The sequence below is a fragment of the Arabidopsis lyrata genome, assembly GCF_000004255.2.
Source record: "Arabidopsis lyrata subsp. lyrata unplaced genomic scaffold ARALYscaffold_5, whole genome shotgun sequence".
Classification (NCBI taxonomy): Eukaryota; Viridiplantae; Streptophyta; class Magnoliopsida; order Brassicales; family Brassicaceae; genus Arabidopsis; species Arabidopsis lyrata.
The window spans coordinates 9,323,316-9,334,824 of NW_003302551.1; the positions used below are offsets into that span (position 1 = coordinate 9,323,316).

Sequence of the window (11,509 nt, forward strand, 5' to 3'; positions counted from 1 at the left end):
TAAAATCCATGTGTAAAGATATTGATATTTTAAGAGATCTCATATTTTAATCCAATATAAATAAAATAAATTAAGCGAATTAGCCCCCATTATGAGGTAAGGTTAAACATATAGGTTTAATAAAGTCTATAAATAGGTTATAAACAGAAACACAACCTAATCCAAAGATCATAAATTTGCATTTCTTGTTAAAATGGGAGATTTACAAGAAAGTTTAACTATGGGAGGTGTACTCCAAAGCTATGAGGAGAGCGAGGGTTCAAATGTCATTGAGGTTGTTGTAATCTGTTTTTAGAATAATGCTTATGTAAGAATGATAGTTTAAGAATCTGTTTTAATTTTGTAGGAGATTCCAAGGAGAGAATTTCACATTCCTCAGCCGTTAATGGATATCATTGTGAGTTAGGTTGGTGAAGATGGTGTCGATGCATTGAAGAACTTGTTGCTCGCTGGGAGAGAGGGGAAGGATGCTGTTCTGTCGAAGAAAACCTTAGCATCCGTTCGCATCGATATGGACCATCATTTCATGTGGTGGTCAATGCCACATTCAAAGTACTACACTTTCTACCAAAAGTGTCTTGCCGCGAATAATCCGTATGCACAGTTTGTAGAGAAGCACAAAGGACTGTGTTATGAGTCGACGATAGGGTACTTTCAGATGAGATGCCGTTGGAATGTCACACATGATAAACGCATGGTGACATGAATGTGTGCGTGGTACAGCCACCTTTTCAGCCCGGAAGGGTCGGGAGGCCAAAGTGCCCTAGGTGCAAGAGAGTTGGGCACAGATTCAACAGGTGTGTCGATTAAGTTATGGAGGATGTAAGCGGGATGTTGGTGTAGAGTTCATGAAAGTATGAGCAATGTTTTTTGATAAGTTATTTGGTGATAATCCTAGATGTAAGCGGGATGTTATTTTTGGTTATCTAATACCTTTAAGTTGCAGGGGAATGTATAACATTTAAGAACTTTCTTTGTGTCCCTTTAATGTTATCCATATATTTCTTAAAGTTCAATGTCCGGCAAAATTAAATATGGAATGAGATATTTTCTTTCCTCCATCTATTGTTATCCATATAAACGTTATTGTACAATGTCAAACCTTTATAAAGTTTGTAAATATTTTGGTCAAATTTAAGTAAAAGAATTCTAGTTTATGGCCATGGGTTATTATCCATATAATAGAAATAAAATATGTAAAAGTGCCGAGAAAATGCCGTTTTGATTGGTTTGGAAGCATGGTTGGAAAAATTATAGCTTGCCCACAGGAATAGTAGATTAAAATTATCTCGTCCACAAACGAGCATCGGACGTAGCAAAAGGTATTGATGTGGAGTGTCACTCGCGATGTAAAAGGTGTCAGTATTGGCTAACGTGATGTATGTGGCCTAAAGCGTAGGAATAGGTTATAGGTACATAAATTAAAGTTTTTATAATTATGGTTGAGTTGACAATTAGAAAGTTTAAATATATGTAATTGAATTGATGGCCTAAACGAAAGATATTTAGCTTTTTTTTTTTTTTCAAGAAATGGGACTGAAAAAGTGAAGTTAGCTTGAATTGTGTGATTACAGTTAACCGAGGAAAAGGTGGAAACTACAACTATAATGGATGATCCTTTATGGATGGGGAATAGAATCTGTCAATTAAAATGCAACATTACATATATCATCACACAACAACTACTATGATAATAGTTTAATTTTACAAGTCCTAAAAAATTAAAAAAGGAAAAAAAATAAAACAATGATCAAAGCGAAAACAACAATGTTTTTTTTCATACATCTAAGCTGCGTTTTCAAGTCTTCAATATCTTTCTGAAGAACAGAATCACAGGCCCGAGTCTCCTCTGACAAAGTGCTTATGTTGGAATCACAAATATTTAACCCTTTTTGCAATGTGAGTGTAGCACCCTCAATGTTATCCACTTTCGTAATCAACTCCTCAATCTCTTCTACCATACATGTATCCGTCCATTTGAACAAATGGTTCCTATTCTCCTGTGTAATCGGAAATTAATTCTGATATAAATGTAGCAAAAATAATATAAGATAGTTGATTTACTTACAGGGGATCCCAGAGGACATGCATGAAACAAGCGACCAGGATTTCTTGGAGTTGCTGAGGTTTTCATCACAACTTCCTCGCCACAGGGGCAGAGTTTCGGGATACCTCGAAATCGATCTACCATTTTCTTGTTTGGACCTTTATGTTGGAGGAGAACAAAAAGATTGTTATGATGAAATCCCTAGATTTAGAATTTATTCCTTTCTGACAAAAAAAAAAAAAAAAAAAAAAAAAAAGAATTTATTCCTAAATTTGAACTACGTCGTTTTGGTGTAAGATGAGTATGAGTAATTCTGATATTGTCTAAAAAAAGAAAAAACAAATTTGCCCAAAAAGCATTTTGTTACATTATCAGATTATCTCATGTCATTGTAAGAGTCCATGAATACTAATCCACCAGTAACTGACATAATATAATTCGTAGTAATTAGTTGTCAAACATTATTTTGAATACCGAAAACTGGTAAATCGGAAGATGTTAGCCGTGTGATCTGTACTCAATGGATTGTAAAACAGCGTATCAATAAAAAGATTCATTTGAAAGGCAACTGCAGATAAAAATACACAAGTCTTTATCGAATGCCTTTATCGAATATCATTGTAAGAGTCCATGAATACAAATCCACAATCTACAAAATGAAATAACATTCGTAGTAATTTATTGTTTAACATTTATTTAGTACAAGACGCTGGTAAATCGGAATATATCAGCCGTGTGGTCAGTAAACAATGGATTGCAAGACGTGAATGAATAAAAACAGTCATTTTAAAAGGCACATTAAGATATAAAATAGATCATGAAACAAAGGATTATCCATAGAAACAAAAGCTAACACAAGTCATGGATTTGAAAGACATAAAATAGAACAAAGCAAGATGGGCAAATATCCAAAGCCCCATAATGGACTAAACCACAATCTGGTATAACGTTTAAGCCCCCGTACCCTCGGTAAAGATGCTTTCCTGTTGGACCCATGTCTGATATCTGAGCCATCACCTGGTCAGCGCAATTAACAGCTTCTTGGAAAGTTGAAAACTTCTCCAAAAACTTTTTGAGTATCATACTTCCTTCACAAGGATTTCCGCATAAAGCATAGAAAATGCCAAAAGCAAAATAGGAATGTATGTTGTGAATCGCAGCTTCACCAAGCATATCAAGAGATTGAACAGAAGGGCCAACAAGTGCAGCTAGTCGTAACCCTTCAATGTATTTGGCAGTGTTGTTGTTAGAATGTACACATCTAAGCAAAAATGGCCGGTACGGTGAGCCTTCAATGCATAAAGAGGCGACAGAAACAAACTCATCAAGACAAACCTCCTTTAATACTTCAGCAGAAAAAACGATGGCTGACCATTCAGGGCCAGCCGCGATGAATGGACCGAGATGACGAAAACCAGAAATACCAATCCGACGAACTATGTCTGTAACTAAAGGAAAAGGAATGTTAGAAGACATTTAGAAAAAAATACACAGAACGATCCTTTAAAAAAAGATATTTAGAGATTTGGTTTTAATTTGAAGCACTTATTGAAAGAACTGATATTTGCCAACAGAAAGTGATTAAGGAGATGAAGTCGGAGACCCTAGATTTTTAAGGATATTTCCCAACTTTAAAACGGCAGCGTTTTAATAAGTTGTTCATTGTGGACAGTATGTTAAATGATTAATCCATTATGTACTATCCACACCAGTAAATCATATGCCAAAGTGTAAAACTAAGACATAAATTCCACAGTCCATAGTTCTGCAGATAAATTTAGGGTTTAGGAAACATAAGGTGATTTAACATCAATTGAGTAGTGTATGTGGTTTTACTCTTGTTCACCCATGTGGAAGATTACTGAAATGGAATGAGTCCATGTAAACAAATCCACATGCCATATATTGTAATAATATATAAGGAAAAATAACATCCTTATAAATCTAGGGGAGCTAGATTAATAGTAGATGATGATGTACATTTTACATCAAACAAATAGAGCTAGCCGAGAAATAAGTTTGAAGGGAAAAGGAAAGGAGATAAGAAGCAACAATCTCTACAACAAATTACATAGATTAGTAGTTGAGCTACCTATTTGTAAAGAGGTGCCACAAGTTCTTGAAACAGATCTATAGCATACTGGCCCCTGAAATCATCAACAATTTCATCTGTTATAAGAGCCATTTTCTCTGCATCTCCACCATTGGCATATATTTCAATGAACTTCATTGACAGAGGTCCACAGTCCCCACTCCTCTCGTTGACATAGATCTCTTTCATTCTTGTCCAACGGAAAGGATCCAAGCCATGTACCTGAGACAGACGTGGCTTGCAAAATTTGTTAATTATATACGGGAGTTGGACCACAATAGGTGCCATGTACTCGTTGACTTTGTCATCATCGTTTAGAGGGTAGTTTGGATCAAGTATGTCGACACACCATGTACCTAAGTTGATTGCCAGTCCTACCCAATGCTGGTTTTTCCAAATCATTGGCATGAAGATAAGATTTATTTCTTCAAACCATTCTGATGGAGATCCAGGAATAGCCCGCTTGAACTGTTGATTCCATTGAACGCACAACTTTTGTTTTGCAGCTAGGAAAGAAGGGTACTTCCCTTGTAGGTAGTTGCCTAGCCACGGTTTGATAATTACAGCGCGTTCTTGAGAGAGTGTGAATCTGTGCCTTTCATCTAGGAAAGTCCCTAGAACCTCCATGTGCTGCAAAATGATAGAAATGGGCAAGTGGAGTAACCATATTAAACATTGGGGAAATAAAATGTAATTAAGTATGGGACATGTCTTACCATGGTATCAACCCAATTGGTTGGCTGGGCAAGCTGGACTAGGAATTTGTTGGTTATCACAATATCACAGCGGGTTAGGTGTTGCCTGAAATTAGAACATAATGTTAGACAGAGGAAAAGGAAACCAAAGTAAAAGGAAAAGGAATGTCATTACGTATGTGGTGCCTTTCGAAGGATGTCCATGAACACTTTGAAAAATGTTTTGTCCAAACGAGGTAACAGGTCATACTGTTTTGTAGGTGAGTTTCTTGGAAGATTTAGAACCAACTCAACAAGTTTGGCCTCTTTGTCTGACAAAGTAGTTGGCTTCCGTTCTCTTGCAGGAGATGAATCACTAACATCAACAACATCTCCACTTTTGACTGCAGAATCCTGAGATTTTATAAGAAAATATAATGAGAAAACCATAAATTAAAACTACACTCAAACGATCACCAGGGTATTATACCTCATCATCATCATTTTCAATATCAACATCTTTATCTTGTTGAGTATCTGCGGCCATCTACATGAGGAAGAAACAAGTGGTAAGATAAACAAAATGGGCATAAAGTTTTATGTGAAAATACAAGATAAAAATACCTTGGTCACTGGAGAAACTGGGCCTTGAATGGAGACGTTGAGAGAGTCTTGGAGAACAGGAGGGTCAATTTTGGGAGGATAGATAGAGGTGGTTTCAATCTGGTGACAGGTTGTTAGAGTATTATTAAAACCAGGTATCCACATGGATACGGATCAGATGAACAAGGATTACCTCCGAGTGTTTTACCAAAACAAAATTTGTTTCAATACCACCAGACTTGATTCCATCGGGTAGATCATCTTGGGGGGTTATCTACAACGTAATTAAATTGTTTAACATTTGATTTTATAGAGTGATGTTAATTATTTGTAAAGTTTTGAATTTATAAATTAATGTAACTGAAGCAAAGGAAGTTACAAAGTTAAGTATCGACTTAATTGACAACCCATAAAAAATACAGCTATCCTCGTGGACAGCCTCGTTTAAAATACCTCAGAGTTTTGAAGTTTATCAGAATTTGATACAATATCATCAGAAATGTTTGCATCAGGTTGATCATCTTGAGGGATTATCTGAATCGTCATTAAATTGGTTTAGTATTGGAATTTATGGAATGTTGTTTGAAACAAATCTTAAAAATTGGAGTATGGTAAAAGGTTACCTTTGAATAATCAACAGCAAGAAACTCTTCTTGTGATGGTAGGGAATCCACATCTGCAGCAGCAATAGTAGGACTTGTAGACTTGCAAACTGATTGAACCAATGTGTCAACGTTATCCGCATAGACCAAGTCTCCAATGTTGATCTCCTAGATCAGATTGAAAGTGGTAAAAGATTAACCAGATGAGTAAAATACATTTATGGTAAACTCAAACGATTGATAAACCCCTTAGTGGAAAAGAACCTCAGATCCATCAATAGAAGAGGGTTTCTTTGTAGTATCATAAACAGCAGCAAGTTGAGGAGAAGACAGAGGCTAGTGTGTAAGATTACAAAATGTGGAAAATGTAGTTAGGTATAAAAATAGTTAAATATTTTTATGTACAGACAGATATTCTAAAAATCTTACCTCGTCTGTAAGTTTAGACTCAGTGTCATATATGGGTTGATCAGACTGTGGAGCCTCTGTGCTATCAGCAGATAAATACCTTGATGGAGATTCTTTCTGAAAAGATTAATAATCTAAGAAGATATGATCCATGTTAGGAAACAATAGAGTAAAAGATTCTAAAATCCCATTACCAGACTTTTTCGAGGGGAAGTAACTGAATCCATGTTAGTATTCCCAGAATTCCCTTCATGTATGATAAAAAATGTGATAAGTGTAATGCGTTAATAAAAGTAAGTCAAATGCGATGTTTGGAAGCAACAAGAGTAGCAGGTTGTCCTGACACCATCAACAAACTTCCACACTGTTGAGAAGTTATTCGACGCCATGTCATATCATCAACAAGCATAGCAGGTTCTCCTGACGCTGAATTGTCTTCCTCATGCATTGAAGTTAATGGACTTGAAGGGGGAGTTCGGATGTTTTGAGCATCTACAGCAGCCTTCACAGGAGATTCAGACAGAATGGGGTGTTTACCTGCTTTATGTATTTTTCTGGATGGAGGACAAGATGACTGTCTAGAGCGAGAGAATTTGTGATATTGAAATTTTGGCATCTTCAGAGATGTCAGGGCCTTGATCTTTTTCAGAAGATTCACATTCTGAGCTCTTAACTTCTTAACACTCTCCGCAAATTCACGTCTTATAGCATCCAACTGCGAATTCACCCACAGTTTTATATCATCTGCCTCATCATCATCAACCAAATCAAACTTACGCTTCCTGCCTCGCCTTGTAGTACCGACTTTCGATTTTGATTGAGTTCCCTTTGAAGAAGGAGTTGCTGTATGTTTCCTTTTCCTGTTAACTATATGTTTCTTGTGTTCAACAACACGTTCCTTTTCATTGACAGAAATGAGCTCTAGATCAGCATAGCCACCAGGCCACTCTTTTTTGGTGAATTCATGACATTTCCTTATCTGCTCAATCAAATACAGCACTTTCTTGTCTCTCACTTCATCATCCCAATCTCCCCATCCTTCTTCGTTGTGGTCAACAAAAAGCAGCGGAGTAACAATCAACTGAACAGACAAAAAACAATAATGAGAACACATGAAAGTTAAAAACTATATAAATGTTTAAAATAACTTACATCAGGATCACGTTCAAGGAGATGAACTTCATTTAGGGAAAGATTGTTTTTGGGAATACCAATTGAATGCCATTCCAAGAAGGTTCTATCATCTGAAGAACCAGGAATCTTGTCAAGTAGACCAGATATGTTCCTATAAGCAAGAAGTTGCAGGCCCAAAGGAAAGCCATAGATAGCTATAGTTTGCTGTTGCATCTGATTTGTAAAAAGTTGGATGGGATCTTCAATCTTGGACGCTGCGCGTGACCTTTTTCTCTTCGATTCTGCCATTGACGGTTTGTTTCTTCCAGGCCTCATTACCTGTATAGTCTTCAAGAAAGATTCTCTCCCCCATGGAAAAGAAAGGAAGGAGTCAATGTTTTCCAACATCTTCACATACTTATATGTTGGCCGATGAGTCTGATTATTGGCTATAAGGACTCCATCAACAATAAGCAGAAGAGCTAGTGGCAGTTTCAAAGGGTCCTCAATCCCTTTCAATGCCTGGAACTTAACGGATACATCAGCTAATGTAGCATTCTTATCTTTACCAATCAACACATCCCAGTAATCGTTCACCCCATTCACACGTTTAGGGAAGAAATCTGGATCATACTCCTCGGGGAATTCACCACAAGGCAACCTAGTTACAGAACCAAACTCAAATAAAGAGAATCTTAATGGCTGTCCACCAAAAACCGTCCACATTTCGTATTTTTGTTTTGATAGCAGTTGTCTACATAACAGAGCATGAACTAATTTGCAAGAAATTGGGCATTCACTTACCCTTAAACTAAATAGAGAACCAAAACACGAGTCCAATATGGTTTCCATTTCTTTGGTACCTTCAAGAACATCACATATGACTGTGAGTATATCGGGTCTGGAGTAAATATTCAGACGAGCGTCGGGGTAACGGTCAGTGGCAAAAAGCCTTGGAGGGAGTCTCAAATCCCAGGCAATTGCCGCTTCTTCCGCAGCACCTGCAAATAAGTTGACAAGTATTGATGAAAATATAGAATATAAAGTGAGATCAAATAAAATAAGATATCGATTACCTGTCATTGATACTTTTGAGAAGTGGAGAAGTGGAGAAGTGGAGAAACAGAGAAGATGACCGCCGTTTTTTTCTCCAGGGAATCGAGTTTCAATTTATGTCACGGTCGACGAACTGGGTTTAGAATTATCGGATACTCTTGACGAACTAGAGCTGAATTTTAGAATTTACAGGACCTGAAGTTTGTTTACAGAGGTGGAGAAGTGAAGATTTTTCACCGCCGTTTCTTTTACTCGCCGGAATAGAGTTTTCTAGGTCATGGTTACGGGATACATTTTCTAAGACTGTATAAATTAATATTTTTAATAGATAACCATAGATATGTAACTATGGTTAATGTCAGTTTCATGGGGTTTTTGGTAAAAAAACTTAAAAAACTGCCCACTACCCCTTAACTGCTCTAGAGGGAAAATGAGTTTGAAAATTGTGTCTCACAGAGTAATATTCTCTTTTATTTATATCTTTCCATACATAACCGAATTAAGTCAAAGTAAGGTTTTTTTTATGTTGAGACTTATGTATTTATGTATGACTTTTTTTTATATATATCTTCAAAATATAAATATTTTTCTTATCTATTTATTTCCCTCCCGTATTTTAATTGTTCCTGTTTAGTTGTATTCTGTTTCCATTTTGTCCTTGTTTTTAGTCTTCGTATCCGTCTCGGTGTTGCATAAATACGAGTTAAAGATTATGCTTACAAAGCAAACAATCATGGAATACCACACACACCGAATAATTTCTTCGGAACAGGATAGTGAGAAATTTAGGAAATTGTAGCTTTAGCTAAAATTTCGTATCTCAAATAATTATAAAATATACTCAATTTGGAAGTAGCGAAACTGCCGGGGGCATGGCGAAGCTGCAACTCCTCCAACTCATTTGCTACGCAGTCTTGACAAACAAGTTCGAAATAAACACACTAAGAATATACGAGGAATAGAAGATATGAGGAATGCATGAACACATGGTTTGCCTCAAGATAAACACACTAAGAATATAGTCTTTGTTGAAAATTTTGGCTACAAACGTTTAATCTAACGATGCATTTGTTGTAAAAAAGTTTTTCGAATAAATTATACATTTTATTCAAAAAATAATAATTACAAAGTAGTTTTGGCAATAAGGGCACATATATTACATAACATAAGGCACAGATTAATGACAACTATGTATTGTTTCTCATAGACGATAGTAATCAACTTCTTTGTTTGCTCTCGGTCAGATTTATTGTCTAGATTTGTGTGGTTGTTTTGGGATTCAAAGTCAGGGGAAACGGCCAATTCCCCCACGAACTTAATTGCTTTATCGTATTTATACACAAAACTTTGAAGTGTGCTTATAACTACATGAACTAACTTGTAATTTGAATTTACTACATAAACTATAAAAATGTGGTCGAAACCAACAAATCTATAGATGCCGTTAATTATCGGGAAAAAACCCGAAAAAACCGTCATCTAATTTTTATTTGGCCGTTTAATACATGTAGTATTAAATTTGGAATAAAAATACTTATTTTAATTTTGGTTATCTTTTAAAACCTTCGTTTTAAAAAAATTGGTAACATCGGGAGTGGTATTCCATGATTTAGGAAATTGGTAAAAATTTCTTCGATTTTCTGAAACTCGGGAGTGGAGGATTCAATGACCGTAAAGTGGTTGAAGATGGTAATGGTGGTAGCTTTGGTTAGAAGAAATCGAAGAAACTGTAAAAGTTAGGGTTTTGCATTGAATTTGCATCCTTTCTTTGATCCACCAATCTCAGCAAGTTCCAGTCCCGTCGGTGATTGGGATGCGAGCAAAAAAATTGAAGCAAACAAAAATTAAAGAAAAAAGAGACAGAGGGGTGGTTCGAACCAAGGTCCAGAAGGATAGTCAACCCACGTTTAACCATCTGACTAAGATAACATATTCGAATTCTGCAGAAACAAGATTGTATATATATGCTTAAACACCTTGGGTTAAGTTTTAACCGCAGTTAGTGCTTCCGTTAGCAAAGTTAACAGTCGTTAACTCGGAGGTACAATTTTACCAATTTTTAAAAAACGAAGGTTTTAAAAAGCAACCGAAATTAAAATAAGTATACTCTTAACCATAAACCCTTAATTATATACCCTAAAAATTTAACCATCCATAAATCCATATCCACGAGGATATATATTAAAGATATATACACTAACCCTTATAATACAAAATTAAATTCTAAACCCAATACCCTAAACCATAAACCCTTACTCATATATAATAGACCCTATAGCATATATATCTAAACCATATTCCCTAAACAATACCATAAACCCTAAGCCCTTACTCATATAAAATAGACCATATAGCATATATATCTAAACCATATTCGCTAAACAATACGTTAAGGGTCCTAAACACTAACCCCTATACCCTAAACCCAAAAGCCATAACAATAAACCCTTAACTCTATTCCCTATCCACGTGGATATATATTTAAAATATATACCCTAACAACTATAATACCAAAATGAAATTATAAATCCTATTTCATATACCCAAAACAATTAACCCTTACTCATATTCAATAAACCCCATAGCATATATATCTAAAAAATATTCCCTAAACCCTAAACCCTAAACCATAAACACTAAACACTAAACCCTAAACACATAACAATAAACCATAAACCCTAAACCCTTTAACCTTAAAACCATCCATAAATCCATATCCACGAGAAAATATATTTATTATATATACCCTAAGCACTATAATACTAAAAATAAAATCTAAACCCTATTCCCTATACCCTAAACAATTAACCCTTACTCATATTTAATATACCCTAAACAAAACAAAACAATGTTGTTTAGAATATGGTTTTTATGAAGTAGTAAATCCATATCCATGTAAATAAAAATATATACC

General features: G+C 35.5%; 1 protein-coding gene across 1 annotated transcript in view; it reads left to right on the forward strand.

The window, feature by feature from the left end:
* LOC110228482 overlaps positions 1-973 on the forward strand; it is a 3,480-nt gene extending 2,507 nt beyond the window's left edge. The window contains exon 4 of the mRNA XM_021026091.1: positions 703-973. Coding sequence (XP_020881750.1) covers positions 703-810 — 108 coding nt within the window. The 3' untranslated portion in view covers positions 811-973. The remainder of the gene's footprint in view (positions 1-702) is intronic.
* The last annotated feature ends 10,536 nt before the right edge of the window (positions 974-11,509 follow it).